At 45.4% G+C, this 19,560-nt stretch overlaps 1 protein-coding gene across 3 annotated transcripts in view; it reads right to left on the bottom strand.

The window, feature by feature from the left end:
• EPS8 (epidermal growth factor receptor pathway substrate 8) overlaps positions 1-19,560 on the bottom strand; it is a 176,593-nt gene that overhangs the window by 22,301 nt on the left and 134,732 nt on the right. For 2 of the 3 annotated variants that reach the window (XM_054988159.1, XM_054988160.1), the window contains exons 11-16: positions 17,857-17,945; positions 15,847-15,921; positions 14,456-14,604; positions 7,548-7,731; positions 4,964-5,097; positions 1,195-1,306 (exon numbers count right to left, since the gene is read on the bottom strand). In XM_054988159.1, coding sequence (XP_054844134.1) covers positions 1,195-1,306; positions 4,964-5,097; positions 7,548-7,731; positions 14,456-14,604; positions 15,847-15,921; positions 17,857-17,945 — 743 coding nt within the window. The remainder of the gene's footprint in view (positions 1-1,194; positions 1,307-4,963; positions 5,098-7,547; positions 7,732-14,455; positions 14,605-15,846; positions 15,922-17,856; positions 17,946-19,560) is intronic. The other variant, XM_054988162.1, reaches the window with a different exon arrangement.

The raw sequence follows: 19,560 nt of genomic DNA, 5'->3' as shown, positions 1-19,560 counted from the left end.
GGGTATATCCCAGGGGTGTCTAAACTTGCTTAATGTAAGAGCCACATAGAATAAATGTCAGATGTTTGAGATCCGCAAGACATGATGCATTGAAGTGACTTCAGAGGAAGAGGCAGGTTTGGAGGAGTGTCCTGAAAGTGACATCACAGGAAGGGGTGGAGTTTGGGTGCAGAATGCCGGCTGTGATATCATCAGAAAGGGTGGAGCTTGGGAAGAGCCATCACCTGACCTTTGACCTGGACTCCACCCCCAAAGTCCCCAGGTATTTTCTGAGTCCCCAGGTATTTTCTGGCAACCCCAGTGTTTTTATTGAAAATATGAAAGACATGGAAAGAAAGAAGGAAGGAAGGAAAAAAATAAGAATTTCCTTCTGCCACAGCAAATGCTTTAGGAACATGCAGTGAAGTGGCTAGGGTGATGGACTAGGATCTGGGAGATCCAGATTTGTCTCCCTGCTCTGCCAGGGAAGCTCACTAGGTGACCTTGGGCCAGTCACACACACACAGCCTTGCGGAGCTGAGAATGAGGATAGAATAATTATATTATAATAACCGTGTGCTTACATACCGCCCTTTTACACAGATTAGTGCCCTGCTCAGAGCACTGAACAAAGTAAGTGTTATCATTATCCCCACAATACAGCTTGGGAGCCAGGGCTGAGGAGTGTTTTACCTAAGACTACCTGCAGAATTCATGGCAGTAGAATCATAGGATTGGAAGGGAACTCTAGGGTCATCTAGTCCAACCCTCTGCCCAATGCAGGAAATTCACCTCCCCTTCCCTCCTCCACACCCGTAGCGACCCTTGCTCCATGCCCAGAAGATGGCAAAACACTGTCAGGATCCCTAGCCAAACTGGCCTGGGGGAAATTGCTACCTGACCCCAAGGTGGCGATCGGCCTTACCCTGGGCATGTAAGAAGGGCTATGAGAACTAAGCATAGATGTAACCCTTCCTGCCCTTCCTCTTATGCATAGTGGAAGTTGAACTAGCAGAGTGCTGAGCCGTTACCCAACCACTTAACCACCATGCTACAGCAGCTCTAAATGGAGCAGGCAATGATGTAAGCTGCTTTGGGTCCCCATTGGTGAGAAAGGTGGGGTATAAATGAAGTTTAAAAAATTAAAATAAGTATCTGATGAGTGTGGCAATGAAAGCAGGAAGCACCAGGGAATCAAAATAAGTGTGTCATTACCTCTAAGATGTCATCCTTCAGGACAGAAAGTTCACTGTGATTCCTTGCTACAAAGTCGTACTTGGTTTTGGCATATTTCTTGGTCTGGGTTTTTGCGTGTGCTTCGTAATTTCTACAAGATAAACAGACCAAACATTATTCAGCTGGGCTGGTGGCCAGAAATTGCCATGAAGAGCACGGGAGCAAGTGCCGCCTGCCAGCAAATATAATTAGCGATGCTGATTGGTCCAGAATTTATGACCATGCAAGGCTATCAGCCATACATCACAACAGTGTAACTTGGCAAGGGGTGGTGGCAGCAGCAGCAGAATAAACTGTAAAAGTAGCAGTAATTCAAGATGGCACGTGCACACACTGCTGCATGGGATGGGAAAATATATGGGGGAGCGCATCTCACAGTTTTTTACAAAGGGCATGCATTTTTCAGGTTTGGATTTATATCACCTCTGCCGTGGAAAGCTGTATCGCATCACTGTGTTCTACTGCAAATCAAAATATATAGGAAATATGCCACAATTTACAAAAGACATTCAATGGGACAAAAATTGTTGTATGTTTCAGAAGTATTTCACCACTTTAGGCTTCATATTTGTTCAGATTTATTAATACCCTATTTCCAGGGCTTGTCTGCCCCTATGCAAATACTGCCACAAAATACCCTAATAAAGATTGGTTGAAATGCTACAATTTCACCCAGAAGGTTTTATTCAGGCTACCAAAGCCAGGCCAGAATTCTTTTACCCATCTTATATACTGAAAATTCAGATGCTTAGTTGACAGTATCTGAGTATCTTTTTAGAGTTATGCAAGATCTCAGACCATTTTGTAAGTGCCTTGGAGCAGGGAACAGTCATCTTGTACTCTTTAAAGCATCCTACCAAAGTTTTGTCATATAGTGCACCAACAGTATAGAGACAAGCTGCGTAAGATTTAAGGTTTCAAATTTTAATTGTTATTGTTGATATTAAATGATATCTACCCCACATTTTTAGGGATAAGAAGGGTTTGAAAAAATGTCTTGAAACAAACAAACCTAAAACAGGAATATAAGTGACATGGGAAGCATAGAAGGAGCTTTGCAAATTAATGCATGGAGTGGAACTCAGAAGCTTTGAAATGCAGCATGTTAACATCACATCGCAAAGAGCCAGGCATGTGCTTCTCAGTAATGAATCCACCTGCGCATGTCACTAGGATGCTCGAGTAGCTACCTAGCTTTGGCAGGCTGTGGAGAACTGTCGCAATTAAATAGAAGAGAAGAGCAGGAGGACACCCACCAACTGACCCTCAGTTATCCAAAACGCCTGGTGGTCCAACTTCCTTGCAATAGTCAATATCCTCCCCGTGTGGATGGAATTCAGTGCGAATCACCACTCTCATCCCCTCATCCCAGCCCTTTGTCAATCTGTATGCTGCGCCTTTCTTTGTCTTTTTTGCACCCCCAACCATTTGGATAAATGAGGTTTGCAGTATCAAGGTTTGAAGTTGATGTGCTCAAAGAGAGACACACTGAAAGAAATTAACACACTTCGGCGGGGTGAGAAGAACACACAACAGGAGCCCCCACCCCCCCAAAGCTCAAGCCAATCAAGGGAGATCTCAGCTTCGCTTTTGCGCTCTTGTTAAATCATTCATCTCACACGTTGCACTTGGGACTCAGGGTGAGAAACCACAGAGTATCTAATTATCTGTCAACCCTGTGGTATTCGCAACTGGCGGGTGAGCTGTTTATGACAGGTGAGAAGCTGTCTGTACAGGATGTCGGGCTGCGATGTCATATCAGGACAGCAAAAATGTGACAAGCCAGGAAAGATTTACTGTGATGATTCTCAAACGGAGGAGTGGACCAATGTGACTCTACAGGTCTGGGAGCGATTGCCCATAAGGAGCACCCCGTCGCAACCTCAGTGTTTCCTTACAGTGCTACACAGGATTAACCCTTGCAACTATAAGAAGGTTAGTACTGGGAGAAGGAAAGTACACATGGCTGTATGTGACCAAATGTTTCACTTCAAGGCCTAAGTATATGTTACACTGCCCCTGTAGGATGCCCCTGGGTGGGCCTTCTGAAGTTCCACACTTCCCAGATGCAGGGGGACCCAATTCAGATTGGTGGTGCTGTGCACAGAGAGAGGGGAAGGGGCTTAATCCCCCTTCACACCATTTTCCTGACCATTTTCCTGACCTTGTGGGTGCTACTTGCCTTGTTAGGGGCTGCACATGTACTGATGATATGTTTCCACAACGGGGAAAAATCAGGTCAGGAAAATGGCACCAGGGGTGGGTGGGTGTGAAGAGATCTAAGTCCCCTTTCCGTGCACATTACAGATGTGATCTGAAAGGCTCACATGTGCCTGGGAAGTGCAGAATTTCAGGGCACACCTGCCCACCTGGCCTGGGAAAATACTAATGTGTACTTGGGCCTCCGGGGAACCCGAACAGAAGCTTCTTGAAGGTTCCCTCTGTAAATGTTCCTATAGGAAAAGAAGGCCAGAAAGGCATGAAGTTGCTCACTCGCCCCTCAACATCCTTGCATCCTTGGCAAAGTGTCTCTTTGCAGGAGTGGAGCTAGCTGCCCTATCCCTTTCACTGTTACAGCGTGCAACCTTTCCGCCCAAAGCAGCTGGAAAGGAGAACAGCAAGGTAGATTGGTTTTCTTAGAGGCATGGAAGGCACAGGAATGGGCACAGGATGCTCAAAGAACTAATTTGGAGTGCCCAGATGCATTTGTAGGACCTCCCTTGTAGGACCATGCTCAAATAGTTTTTTTTTAAATAAAAAAAAGCTCATAAGAAACAATCTGGCCATCAAAGAACTGAAGAACTGGCTTTCTATAACTGAGTTTGGCCAGCAAAGAAATCACCTACAGCCCCAATCCTAAGAATTGTTGAATTCTTAGCACGGGAGCACAACAACAAACACACCCACAACACCCTGACAATGCTGGTGGCAGCACAAATGGACGCATTCCACGTGCTAGTCCCTATGACAGATGCAGAGCTTTAAGTGGTAATAGAGACAGAATAGAAAATTGAATGTTTGTTTTTGGTGGTCCCCCCCACAACATATAAGAACCAAGACCTTTAAAAAGTCCAGAAACTTGGAGCCACTTTTTGCGTTACTCTAAGCCAGCTGGGAGCCATTTTTCTGTCATAAAATCCCACACTGTGTCAGTGCGCATCTCTATTCTGGGCCCACATGAGCAGAGCCAACCGAATGGATCTTTCCTATCCACTTGCTGCATGGTTGGAAACGCCCACATAAGTCACCTTGCTACGAAGGGCCCCAAAGGCAGATGCTGTAGGACAGAGCCTCATGTGGGAAAAACAACTCCTGTGCCCCCCTGCCCCCCTCCCTCAGGGAACAGTGAGAAGGATACCTGTGAGGAAAAGCAGAGCTGGGGACAAAGCAAGAATGGAGAAATGTAAATCTCTTTGGATGTAAACGATAATAAATGTGGCTTGTAAACAAAGGAATCAACTGCCTATTAATGAAAGAAGGTTCCAGGCTCCAATTCAGTACCTCAGAATTCAATTTTCAGCCAATTTCAGAAAACAAACATTGACAGCAGTGTGTTCAAACAGCTCTACTCAGAGGCTTTTGCGGGGGAACAAAGTAGAAGAGGTTCTAATAGCTCTAACACAGAGGATTGTCGAATTCAATTATATAAAAAGAGAGTAGATGTACGCAGAGAGGCACCTCCACCCGAAAAGCAAACGGTTGGGACAGTTCTCCATAGCCGTACGCAAGACACCCATTGAAATGTTACCTATCTACATGTCGGCTAACAGTTTGCTTAAAAGCTGCTACAGCTGCCCCCTGGTCCGGCAGAGGCCCTCTTTTGTAAGCTGTGTTACTGAATGCATACCCATCCGACGGAGGATAATCTGAGATACTGGAATGCTGAAAGAGAGAAAACAAAAAGGAGGGTTTGCTGTCAGTCCCACATATGCAAATGGGTCTTTCGTTGCACAGAATTAACAGCTGCTCTATAAAATGGGCACCACTGCTCTCACCCTAAAGGGCGATTCACCCATCCTATATGGAGAAGACATCAAGAAATCCAGAGGTCTAGTATGGCAAAGCGGCCTCATGATGAGTGCTCTGACACTGTACAGGTCACAGCTCACCACATTACAGGAAAAAAAGAGACCGAAATCAGGGAGTTGTAATTCATATGCCAGCATATCCATAGGGAGGTCATTCCACCATTGCCAGTATCCCATAGCCAGGGCTTTTTTTCAGGGGGAACGCGGGGGGACGGAGTTCCGGAACCTCTTGAAAATGGTCACATGGCTGGTGGCCCCGCCCCCTGATCTCCAGACAGAGGGGAGTTGAGATTGCCCTCCGCGCCGTCTAGTCTGGGGGAGATGGAAGAATGCCCATTTACCCTGCAAGCTGGTGCCCAGGGATGCAACAGGATACTAAAAGAAAGCCACTTGAAAGACACTTTCCACACAGTATGTCTAATCTGATGTTTAATGCTGATTCTATGACTCCAAATAATCCAAAGAGTTTATTGTCTATAGCCAAAGGCCGTCACAATTTACCAAACATCGACTAATTAACAGTTAAATCCATTATCATAGTTTGTAAAGGTTAATTAAAATTAAGATTCTATGACTCGATATGAACTTAAAGAGATTGTGAGAGGGACGGAAGAAGGGACGTGCTGGTGCTAGGCTCTGACAGCCCCTTCCTGATGTGCCCAGAGCAATATCAATCACCCCTTTGGGGTCAGGAAGGAATTTTCCTCCAGGCCAGATTGGTCAGGGATCCAGGAGATTTTTTGCCTTCCTCTGAGCATAGAGCATATTTTATTTAAATAAATGAATAAAAATGCACAAAATGGCCCTTAATATTTGCGACAGAAATTCCACCTAGCATCTCATAACAGTTTCCTCCTGCAGTTATGCCCAGTCAGGAAACCTATTCATTTATGTGCAGGTGGGGGGGCTGGAATTCACAGAGGATGCCACCGTATTTTAAGCCTTAGAATAAATTTTAGATACCAGGATTTCTAATATACTTTTTAAAGATGTCAGATCAAAACCTTCTTAGCTGGGCTAGACATGGTAACCATGGCAGCAAGTATGCCACTAACACCGGGGTGCATTTTTCTGAATTCAGAGAAATATACCCTGCAGCAAAGAAAAGATCTTGTAAGGAACAAGTTCTGAGCTAGCCTATATTGATACCTTCCTGTCACCGGGTGGTAGTATACATTTCTGTTCTTCCGCCTATTTTCATAATCAAAGCAACAGATTATAACCCGACTCCGTAACTTCAGAATCTGATATCGTGTACATGTTTAACTGAGTTTTCTGAAAGTCTTATAAAGGGCCTCAAGATGAATAGCCCAGCATGCGCATCACTCTAATTTTTGCACAGATTGTTTTGAGCAAGAACCTGCTCCTGTCTTAATGGGATGACCGCAGTGCTGATTCTTCTTTCTTTCCTAAGCTTCTGTTTTATTGCTGGGCAGGTGGATAATCTGCTGGTTAACACAATGGCCCTCCGTTCAAGATACATCTAGCTAGACGACATCTTTGCTTCTTGCTAAGGATCATTCCTCCCCACTTCGTCACTAGCAAACCTGCCGCTTAAAGTTTGCTAGGAATGAAGAGGCAGCTTTTTTTGTTAAGGTGCAGAAAGTATGCATATTGGTGTCTACAGGGCTTTTTTTCAGCAGGAACGCGGGGGAACGGAGTTCCGGAACCTCTTGAAAATTGCCAGATGGCTGGTGGCCCCGCCCCCTGATCTCCAGACAGAGGGGAGTTTAGATTGCCCTCCACGCCGCTCAGTGGCGCGGAAGGCAGTCTAACCTCCCCTCTGTCTGGAGATCAGGGGGCGGGGCCACCAGCCATGTGACCATTTTCTCCGAGGGCAACCCACTGAGTTCCACCACCTCTTTTCCCAGAAAAAAGCCCTGGGTGTCTATCATGATACAAAAGCTATGTATGTTTCTTTCCCACAGGGGCTACAGTAGCCAAAAGTGAGAAGTTATGGCGAGTCTTGCCTCCTGAAATAAGTTCAGGTTCTTAATGCCCTTAAACCCGGTTCAGAAGTGTACCCTCATTCATTTCAACGGAGGAAGCAGATTTGTGACTTTTAAGCGTATCAGCAGCTTTCTTCCCTTGAATGAACAGGCAGCATGTGCTCAAAAGAACCCTCTGCATGTGGCAGAGCACACAGAAGTTGTGGAGGAGGGCAGTGTGTATTTCTCTTATGTTGCGACTGATGACTGCCATAAACCAAACAAGCTCTGGGTGGCTCATGAGCCAATTTTATGTTTGTGAACGTGAGTCCTCCCCACTTGGATTTTACAAAAAACTGGGCAGCCCTTTCCCTACCTCAGCTGATAACCGTTTCATTTCCTGCTTCCGCTGCTGCTCCGCCACGTTGGCCACGGACTCTGCCAGCTGATTGAGCTCTTGTTCCTTCGGGGCCCCCATGAAACTCAGCAAAGGGGGCTCCCAGCCGTTTCTGAACCGTGGCACGTAGGGTGGGATGAACTGTTCCTTGGGCCACTCTGCCCTATGCAAAGGCGAAAACCAGAGGCATTGTTTAAAATACTTCACGAGGGGATAAAGTTATAATTGCACATGACCTGTTTGCGCTTTCCTTATTATTAATAATGTGACACGGAAAGGGATTTTTCTATCATGGTAGCCACTGCATGCCTGCTGAAGTGCAGGATCACACCATGCTAAGAGAGAGAGCCCACAGTGAATATTCTTGCATAAAGAAAGGAGCAGACACACCCAACTGGCAGATGTTAGGTAGGGTTCCATTACTATTGAGAAGCAAGCAGGGAAACTAAGACAAGACCAGAGTGGTGTAGTTGTCAGTGTCAGATTAGGATCTGGGAGTCCCAGGTTCGATTCCCTGCTCTGCCATGGAAGCTTATTAGGTGACATGCACTCAGCCTAACCTACCACACAGGGTTGTTGTGAGAATAAAATGGAAGAGGGGAGAACATCATGTGCCCGTTTTGGTCTCCATTAAGAAGAAAAGTGGGGAATAAATGAAGTAAATAAATAACAAATTAAATAAGTCTGGCTTGACCCAGGCCCCAGTTGCTGGGCATCTTAAATTCAAGGTGCCTCCTGGAATATGGCAATAGCCTTCTCCGCAGCCCTTTTGCACATCACCTGCAGCCTCTGGTCACGCAAAATGAGTCTGTACCAATGTTCCCGCTCTAGGAAACTGGAGCAATGGCACAGGAAGGAGCAGCAGCATATGCTACAAGACCATGGACTTCCAAACTTTATAGAGCAGCATGGGAAAGAGCAACGGCTCTCATCTCACTATATACTGACGGCTGTGAAGATGCAAGAGGAAGCAGGCCAAAAAACTGAGCTCCGTCTCCTTGCTGAAGGTAGTTCTTGTTGATATTATAATAATTATAATAATAATGAATATGAAAAAATGATTAAATATAGAAATCTGGCAATAGAAACCACCCAACTATGGATGAAAAATACGACAGTAGTCCCCATTGTCATCAGGGCACTGGGAACTATTTCGAAAAACTTCGCAACTTATATGGAAAAATTGCAGCTTTCTGATATAACACCTAGAGAACTGCAAAAGATGGCGTTACTTGGAACAGCATACATTTTACACCAATACCTGACTGATACTTAGGTCTCTGGTGGAAACTTGTATCAGCTCAGCAAGGCCAATCAATGATAACATGCAATTTTTATTTATTATTGATTGTGTTGTGTGAAATTTGAATAATAATAATAGATTTATATACTGACACAAGACACAACCTAACACCCACTCTGAGCGGTGTTATTATTATTATCCTCACAACAATCACCCTATAAGGGTGAGAGAGCTCTGAGAGAGCTGTGACTGACCCAAGGTCACCCAGCTGGCTTCAAGTCCAGCAGTGGGGAATCAAACCTGGCTCTCCAGATTAGAGTCCCGCGCTCTTAACCACTACACCAAACTGGCCAATGAGGATCTTTGTAAGGCAAGAGACCCCTAGTAGGAAGCAAAGGGAACAGGCGGCTCCATTTGTTCTCCTCCTGCCCCTGGACTACAGTAATTAAAATAAAGCCTCATCTCCAGCAATGCATCTCATGCGTCAACCAGAGTTGGGAGATATTTTATCTTAGCCCTTCCATGACCCCCTTACTTCTCCCAACAGAGCAGGGACTCCAGATTTATAGAACTTTCTTCGTCTGGGCAGTCACAACCTACCCACCCCTTTCGGCATCTTTTATCAGGCCTTTCCAAATGTACAGCTGAGATAAAGTACTTCTCATAAGGATAAACAACCAGAAGCCCTGGACTAAATTCCCACAAGTTGGGCCTTACAGTTGCTGTCCCAGAATTGCAAGAGGCTTGTGGACGGACTAGTGACTGTGGAGGCAGAACTTTCTGGCAGTCACAGTGCAGGACTTGGGGGAGAGGCGGCCGGTCCCCTGTGCTGCATTTCTGCAGTGAAGTGCATTTCTGCTATTTTTTATATTTTTGTATGACGCTTTTAAATGTTTTATATGGAATGTTTTAAATGTTCTTAATGCTGTTATCCGCCCTGAGCGAGTGGAATACAAATACGATAAAATAAAAATAAAAAAATAAGTGGCCTCCCAACAAAATCTGGCTGGCCAGGACTCTTATGGTGCTGGCAAACATCGTCTTGCATTTTACGGCTCTTTTCTTTGTTTGGTAAAATCAGGTCCCCTGGCGTTACTCGCCTTGGAGACATTCAGATGTGGAAGAGTCAAAAGACACAACAAATGGCACAGGATGATTCGAGTCCAGTAGCACCTTCAAGACCAACAAGATTTTCAAGGTAGGAGCTTTCAACAGTCAAAGCTCACTGGTAACTGATTTCCTTTACAGAAGCGGGGTCAGGGGGAGGCCAGTGGCACCTGGCGTGGGCTTTCGAGGATCGCAGTTCTCTTTGTCAGATGCATCTGGCAGGGAGAGCTGTGATTCTCGAAGGCTTGTGCTGCAGTGGAATTGGTTGGTCTTGGAGGTGCTGCTGGACTCTTTTTGATTTTGCTACTACAGACTAACACTTCTAACTCCTCTGAACCTTTACAGAAGCAAACTGATCTCCATATCAGAAGGAGCTGTTTGCATCTACATATCAGAAGGAGCTGTTTGCATCTACATATCAGAAGGAGCTGTTTGCATCTACATATCAGAAGGAGCTGTTTGCATCTAACCCGCCCTCCCCTCTCCTCCTCTATATCTGACCAGTTTCTTTTGGCCCTCCATGGATCTGACAAAGAGAACTGTGATTCTCGAAAGCTTATGCTACAATAAAACTGGTTAGTCTTAAAGGTGCTACTGGACTCTTTTCGATTTTGCCACTACAGACTAACATGGCTAACTCCTCTGGATTTATCAGCTCTGACTCTCAAAAGCTCAGACCCTGAAAATCCTGCTGGTCTTTAAGGTGCTACTGGACTTGAATCTTGCTGTTCTACTGCAGACCAACATGAAGAGATGGCACAGGAATTGCTGGAGCAAAAAGGAACTCCTCTAGCTGGAGAGAAGAAGAAAGGAGAGCTGGTGTTGTGCAGTGAATGGCAGTGCAACCCTAAGCAAAATTACACCTTTCTAGCTCCATTGAGATCAGCATGCTTAGAAGGGCGTAACTCTGCTTAGGAAGGAACTGTAAAAGGCTGAGGCTATGAATCAGAAAGCCACAGGACTGAACCTCACCTACACCTTGAACTAATTTGGTGCCTTTAGGCCAGAGCACGATGCTGGAGTTCTGTGACTGGAATGCCTGACATGTACTTTGTCTCTAATAACTAGATTTCGGGAGGTTAATTCTCGACCTCGTAACTCTAGTTAACTCTCCACGAGAGCCATTTTCCCAACTGAAGATTCTCCCACCCTTCAGAAGCTTTGATGCCACCCCTCACCCCTTGGCAAAATAAAAACTCACCACAAAACCTTGTATTATTTCCCTGATGGATAGGACTGGAAATCTTTCGGAAATACAACTGATCTTCAGACAACAGAGATCAGGTCCCCTGAAGCAAATGGCTGCTTTGGAGGATGGATTATATATACTGCTAAGCCCCAGCCCCTCCCCAAACCCAGCCATCTCCAGGTTCCACCCTCCTAAATTTCCAAGTATTTCTCAACTTGGAGCTGGCAACTCTACTGATGGGGCTTAAAAGTAGATTGGGGGGCATTTTCAATCAGGAAAATTATGTGGGTGTGTGTACCCTCAACTTCTCTCACATGCAGCCCTAATCCTGTCCTCTCACCCCATCTCCACAGCTGCTGAATGAATGTGGGTTACACCACGGCCTAAAAAGGCCAAAATATACAATTTGGGCCCTTATGCAGTCATTCAGTTTTAGCTCCCCGTGTGTACTGTGAGAATAATCATATTAACTGGCCTTGCGCAGTTGTTGCAAGGTGTTGTGTTAGAGACTGAATGTGAAGTGCTTTGAACACTCAGAAGGATTTTTAAGAAATATGGAACAGACTGAAAATGTATGCCCCGTTTGTTCTGAACCTTCAGAACGGCTGGACCTCTTAAAACCAATGAAGACAATGTCCTTATTCTCTCTCTCTCTCTCTCTCTCTCTCTCTCTATCACACACACACACAAAAAAAATGCTTTCACATTTTCTGTCGTTCCCATGAGATACAGAAGCAGACAATTGCTAACTAGACAGATATTTTTGGAATCAGTGAAAACATTCCAACATGAACAACCAGCTCTCGCTGCTTGATGCTGTGACATTGGAAGCAGGATTTTCCCCTCCTTGTGATTTGGGGTATCTACAGGCTGGCATAAAACGCACCATCCTGCTGTTTGAATGATTAAATCTTCTACAGAGATACGGCTCCCTGGAAGGTATTTTACAGTTTCTTCTTATCCCTCCTCTCGTTTATGGACATTGTCAGACATGAATCAAGGTGACAAATGATAGTGAAGTCATCCTAGGAAATGTCAGAATCAATAGGACACTGATGCATTTTTTTTCTTGGTGTTTGTCATTGAGGATGACTTCCGAGTAAGCGAAGGTACCGAGGCTTGTAACGACTGGCATGTTCGGAGGCCAGTGGCAGAGCTCAGATGCACCCACCACTAAACTGGGCAATAAATTTAAATGGAGAAAGTGGAGGCCTGGCATCTGTGGTCTTTTAGTCAAATTCCTTTCCACCCCTCCCTCCAAATGCAATGCTTCAGATGACGTTAAGGCAGGGGCTGTGGCTGAGTTGCAAAGCACATTTTGGGCATCCAGGAGATTCCAGTTTCAATCCTTGGCGTTTCCCACTAAAGGACCTAATTGCAGGAGGTGCACTCAAAGTTCCAGTCCTTTACATAATCCACTTTATTCCTGATTTGTGTTACAAAATATCTCCTTTGGGGGGCACAGAATTTATTCTGAGAAAAGCTGTTCATCGCCATACAATAATAACCTCAACTTCTTGCAAAGATGACCTGTAAGGCAATTTTCATCACACTGCCCCTCATTGCTCTGACTGGGGCACTAATCTGTCTAGAAGAGTGGTATATAAGCGTACTCCTATTATTACTATTACCCTTAAGACCCTAGCCCTCAAGAACTGCTATGTTAGAGCAGGGGCAGAGAGCCAGTTTGGTGTAGTGGTTAAGAGCAGCAGGACTCTAATCTGGAGAGCCAGGTTTGATTCCCCACTCCTCCACTTGAAGCCAGCTGGGTGAGCTTGAGTTCTCTCAGCCCCACTGGGTGTTTTGTTGTGGGGATAATAATAACATACTTTGTAAACCACTTGAGTGGGTGTTAAGTTGTCGTGAATGGCAGTATATAAATCTAATGTTGTTATTATTAAACTTTACTCATCCCAGCTCTGCCTCCCCAAGCCTTCATGTTCTCTGTAGTCCAGTCTAATACATTTAGTCCATCATTCCTTCAAAGTGCTCAGGGCAGAACTCGTGACTCTTCCTATTTCCATCTCACCCGCACAACAACCCTGTGAGGTATGTTAGAACTAGTATATGCGACTGGCCCGAAATCATCCCGTGAGATTCACGACAGAGGATGGATTTGATTTTTGGGGTTTGCCAGTCATAGTCCAACACTTAGCTGTAGGTGGATAGTAGTACTGGTCTGCAGTAGAATAGCAAAATTCAATTTTAGGAGCACCTTGTAGACCAACAAGATTTCCAGGGTATGAGCGTTCAAGAGTCAGAGCTCCCCTCTTCAGATACAGGGCAAGGTGGAGATCCTAAAGCCAAACTTCTGCTGCAGTCAAACTGCGTTGTACAGGACTTTATTTCTGGAAAAGAGGTGGTGGAACTCAGTGGGTTACCCTCGGAGAAGATGGTCACGTGGCTGGTGGCCCCGCCCCCTGATCTCCAGACAGAGGGGAGTTTAGATTGCCCTCTGCACCGCTGAGCAGCGCGGAGGGCAATCTAATCTCCCCTCTGTCTGGAGATCAGGGGGCGGGGCCACCAGCCATGTGACCATTTTCAAGAGGTGCCGGAACTCTGTTCCACCGCGTTCCTGCTGAAAAAAAGCCCTGGTGTTTTACCTTTAAACTTTGACTCCCTTCTTTGCTTCACCCCACTCACTCCTGACTGGGATATAAAGACTCTGGGATCTCCCAATATCTGAAGCAGGGAGCTCTCAATCTCAAAAGCTTATGCTCTGAAAATCTGGTTGGTCTCTAAGGTGCCACAGGACTCAAATCCTGCTGCAACCCTTAGCTGATTAACATTTCTGATCTCTCATTCCAGTATCATCTTATGTCTGATGTTAGCAGCTTAGGCAGGACCTTTTTAAATAGATATTTGGAGATCAGAAAAAACAACAACTAACACACAAGGTAAGGCAGGCAATCTCAAACTGTTGTCATCATGCCACGTTGCTTGTTTACTTATTCAGGCCGCCCACGTGGACAGTCTTTTGCTGGATTCAGTGAAATGGCCAGGCTATTATTTACCTTCTCCCTTCACCAACGATAGCACAGGTTAAAGAATCCCTTGATAAGGAAGGGTTCTACCCTGAGCTCCTCACTATTCCGGGGTTCTTTCATCTTTGGCAATGACTGAGATTAAGGGCCTCTTGCTGGAGCCCCTAATTATCAAAGGGCTCCTTCATCCCTGAATCATGCACACCATTAAGCAAGACCAAACACAGAATTGCTTGGATCAAGAACTCAAAGGAAGCAAAATAATTTGCCCACATTGACAATAAGAATGCTCCGAGAACTGTCAGTGAACACAGATGCTATCTGAATGTATGAAACAACAACATAGAAAGGGTTTTTTAGAAACCTGGCTTTGGTCCACGTGTCTCCTAGTGACATCCACAGCTGTCCTTCTTCACTTGTGACAGTGAAACGCAAGAATTCTATTGTATCTTTTGTCAGCAGAGGGCTGAGGACGGTACTGGCAAGCTCTGGGCCTCCTGTGGCTTGAACAACCTACGACACAAAGAATTAAAAAAAGAATAATTTATAGTGCAGGACTGATTACAGTTAGGAAAAAGTAGAAGAAATTACTTTTCCAGCAAGCGTCCCCCAGGCAGCAACTCATGGTACAGTTCATGTTGAGGTGAAGACTGCCCCAAACCACTATTTTATCTTTGACCATGGTGAGATGAAGATGATTTTCTTTTCCCAGGGCTTTAGCAGTAAGTTGTTGTTGTTGTTATTATTATTACTACTTTGGGTTTCTTTCCTTCTTTCCTCGCTGTGGTTTCAGTTCTTGCGGCTGTTGGGATTGCTGATACATGTTATTTTATTCACAGAGATAGTTGTTTAGCAGTTTTACTGTCCTGTTAAGAAAGTCTGAGAACACTGCTTTGGGAATATGACTGAGACGTAGGATAGGTATGTTGACAAACACACACGGGCACAAACAAGCTCCAATCCTTTCCCAACTGCTTCTTCCAAGGGACGAACCATGCTGGCTATGCAACTGACAATGTAAGCTTTAGAATCTGTACCCAAATTCTAACGGCCAGGAGTCATTTTGTAGAAAAAGAGCTGCAGGAACTCATTAGCGTAACTCATTAGCATATGCCATGCCCCTTGACATCACTGGAAGTGTGTCATTAGCATAACTGATTTACATATACCACACCCCCTGACCTCACCTATCCAGGCCATTTTAGACCCAATCCTGGCCATTCAGGGCCGAAATTGGGCCCAAAAATGGCAAAAGGGGCTGAAAATGGCTGAAAAGGGGCCCAAAATGGTCAGAATTGTGTTGCTGCTGAGCGGAAGAGTGATCCACCACCCATAAGAGGCCCGATCTTGGCCATTTTGGGACCAATCCAGGCCAAAACGGGCCCAAAATGGCCAAAAATCAGGTGGGCGGGGCCACCTGACACGTGACCTCTTTGGAGAACTACCGGAACTGCGTTCCTGCACGTTCCCCCTCAAAATGAGCCCTGCTAACGGCTATTCAGTATTCTTATTCCATTTCTGGATAAGCTGAGTCTTTAGAGCTGGGTAGGCAAGATGCTGGTGGGAATAAATGCTTTTAGGGTGCGCAACTGAACACATGATGCTACCTTCTCTTCACTGCCAGTGAATTTCCTGCACAATTGGATTTGGGAGCGGCTCCAAGATATAATAAAAAACACTCCAAGATATAATAAAAAAGATATAATAAAAAACACCCCTCCTGATATAGTATTATAAATCAATAAAATAGCTCACCATATTTAATGGAGTAAACAGAAAATGAATCAGTTCGGGTGCGCTGGGATTCTGGATGTGGGATTTTAATTTAGCCTGCAGGAGACAAAAGAAAGAGAGTGAGAAAAACCAAATGGTACATTTCAGGGCACTCAATAGGAGGGGCCAAAGTTCAGGGATGCAGCCCATGGGTTGTTTTCTAGGACATCGCTAATTAAAAACCCGGGAAGTCAATATTTGAAGGACTGTCACACAGAGGATGAAGCAGAGTTGTTTTCTGTTGCTTCAGAGGGTCGGACCAGAACCAAAGGGTTAAAATCAAAATAAAAGAGATTTCAGCTAAACATTGGGAAGAACTTCTGACAGAGCAGTCCCTCAGTGGAACAGGCTTCCTCGGGAGGTGGTGGGCTCTCCAGCTTTGGAGGTTTTTAAACAGAGGCTAGACGGCCATCTGTTGTCAATGCTGATTCTGTAACTCAGTATGAACTTAGGCAGGAAGGGATGAGCCTGTACTCAAGGAGGGGGATTTGCTCACTCTTGCCCACCTCCTCGTCCTCCTCTCTCCTGACTGTGCTTTCTTCAGTCTGAGGAGCAAGAGCTGGTGCTGGCACCTCCTTCTCAGCTGATTTCTCCCTGACTTACGAAGTGCCTGGCCCATCTTGGTCCTGGCCCCTTTAGTAGGCCCGTCCCTCTGGAATTCAAGTGAGATCTCAGCAATTCCTGTGGGAAGTTGTTGTCACTTCCACAGCATAGCTGGGACTCATCTCCTCAATTCCCTGCCCTGGACTCAGGGTTGCCTCTCAGCTAATCAACAGACAGTCAGTGTTTAAAAGGCTAGTCACCACCAGATGGCTAACCAACAGGGAGGGGTGCCAGGCCAAGCCCAGCACCTGTGGGAGGGCTGGGGGTGGGAACATGGGGGGTATGCAACATTGGTGACACTGCTACATCATTTGTGGGTTCAACCCAGAAGTGACAAAGTGTAGCTCTAGGAATTACCGGCAACTCTATGGTAAAACTGTAGTGTTTCCAGTGATTCCTAGAGGTACTCTTTGTCACTTCTGGGTTGTATCCAGAAGTGATGAAGCACTCCCATAGTGGGAGGCCTGAAAAACCTACCAAGAGGAACCACCTTAAAGGCAATGCCCATGTTGGTGACTTGGTGAGTGGATGCCAAGACTGGCTCCTCAGATTCACCTGCAGTCAAGGAGCCCTGGAGTCCCTCTGTTCCCCAACATTGTGGCTTTGCCATATAAGAGCAACCTCCCACCAAAGAAGGGTGGAATTGCCATACAAGATGATGTAGGGACAGGAGAGGAGCGCACAAGCATGAGGCACATTCCTGAGACACCAAAACTCGATTTGGATAATTGTTCAAATCTAGCCCCTCAAAGTTGAGAATGGAAAAAAAATTAGCTAATCAAGCGTAGTCCTCCAGAAATCTGCTACTGCCTTATTGACTGTAGTGAACTTGGTTCTGTGAGGACTGGGAAACCATACCGTCACAACAGCCTTGAACTCTCTGGCTGGTCTTGGCTAGTCATTTCCCAGCTTAATTCCACAGATGTCAGAAGCACTTGGGAGAAACAGGCTCAGTTCCGACAGTCAACCCTAAATGTAGTTAGAAGCACTCGGCCAACAAGCTTAAGCCAGCCTTATTGGCTGCAGAGTTCAGACCAGAGGAGGGAGGTGGCTGGGTTGCATCCCATGCAAAATCTCCACCGATGGAAGGGATTCCCTTCCCTCTTGTTCTATGGCCAAAATGTCCCCTGAAATGCTGTCGTTGGGGGAGAGGGAACCCCAGGAACAGCATAATGGGACAGTTGGAGGTCTGCTGCAGGTGGTGGTGGGGAAATTGGTGAAAATTATCCCCCCAACAGAAATTTCCACTGGATCCAGCCCAAGATTTGACAAAAAGCTTGCCTTCCAAAGGGCATTCAGTGGCACTTTGCACTGCAGGTAGAAATAAACAGATGCTGTATTCCAACTTAAGAATTATCGCCACTGAGGATTTGGCTTGCAGGCACTTACCAGAAGGTTGAAGCCATGCTTAAATTTCTGCAAACAGTCAACAAACTCATCTGGAGCTGGCGGCTTTGCACGTAGAGTTAAGACACCCTCTAGCAAATAAAAACAGAGTAAATTTATTTGGAGGCATCTCTTATAAATGTTCAAAACCAATGGCAGCATTTATCACAAAGATTACGTCTACACAGGGAGGACAACGAAACGGCAGAACGAATCTTACCATTTCAGAATCCCATCTTATAAAACTGAGGTGGGGGGTGGGGAATTTACACGGATGTGAACACATGGAAGCATTAAAATACAATAACCTCCCACGACAGTCTAAATTGGGGCGGTCGAATGAGGGAGTTGTGCAATGTGGTCTACTTCTTTCTCTTCTATGCAACTAAAAGGAGAGTCGGAGGTTATTTCTATACAAGCACCTTCATGATGAAACTATTTAGAATCAAAATAAGGTGTAACGGGCCTCTTGGGAAAGGTAATGATAGAGAATGTGTGTTGCATGCCATAAGCAGCACCAGTACAAGTAGCTCACGGAGCACTGGGTGGGGGGAATCCTCATTTTTTGAGACCCCAGAGATGAACTGTCAGAGGGGATTATACTGACCTTGAGGAATTAATAATCTGATTCTTTACAAGGCAGCTTCATATATTCTCTCTTATTTTAATCATCCAGAAAGTTTATTTACCTTTCTCTTTTTTTCTTACTTAACCTGGGAAGAACTGTCCTATTTTGCCCAGAAAAGGCCTCTGTAAAGGCCAAAAGCTTGCACATCTCACCAACAAGAATTAGCCCAATTAAGAAAGCATGCCATGGGCATCCAAAGTACACATGGAGTACCATACTTGCACATGCATTCCCACCCCCATAAAGAGGGATGCAAATGGGGAATGGCATTCTAAGGTCAGTGTGGGGCCATGAATAAGCGCAAGGCATGGATCTGGGAAAATTGAAATTCAAAAGCACTCTTGGCTAGGAAGATAGATCAAGATAAGTAGCTGTGTTAATCTGTCTGTAGCAGTAGAAAAGAGCAAGAGTCCAGTAGCACCTAGAAGACTGACGAAATTTGTGGTAGGGTATCAGCTTTCGTGAGTCGCAGCTCACTTCTTCTGAGCGGCAACTCACGAAAGCTTATACCCATCCACAAATTTTGTTAGTCTTATAGGTGCTACTGGACTCTTGCTCTTTGCTTGGCTAGGAAACTTACATGAGTGCCTTGGATGTGTTGTTTTATTTTCACAGACCAGACTAAGGCTGATACCTAGATGTTACCGTAGATATGGGGCTGCTGATGAATAAAGCAGTTTTTTACTTCACCACCACCACCATCCCAAATGCATAATGAAATACTGTCATGAGGCTAACTTCCTCATCCCCATAAATGGCTGCTAATGACAATACACTGGAAATTTCCCTGTGCCATAGGTCAAGCAAACATTAGAGGGGAGAGAGGGAAGCAGAGAGGCGAGGCTATTGATTTTGGTGGCAGGCACATGCAACATCTAGTCACAGCCTTAAACAGTGTTCTGAGATCCTCAAAAAACAAAGTAACATACAATTATATTGTCGAAGGCTTTCACGGCCGGAGAACAATGGCTGTTGTGGATTTTCCGGGCTGTATAGCCGTGGACTTGGCATTGTAGTTCCTGATGTTTCGCCAGCAGCTATGACTGGCATCTTCAGAGGTGTAGCACCAAAAGACAGAG

This window comes from Eublepharis macularius, chromosome 9, assembly GCF_028583425.1.
Source record: "Eublepharis macularius isolate TG4126 chromosome 9, MPM_Emac_v1.0, whole genome shotgun sequence".
In the NCBI taxonomy this organism is placed as follows: Eukaryota; Metazoa; Chordata; class Lepidosauria; order Squamata; family Eublepharidae; genus Eublepharis; species Eublepharis macularius.
This window is presented reverse-complemented; position numbering and strand designations above follow the sequence as displayed.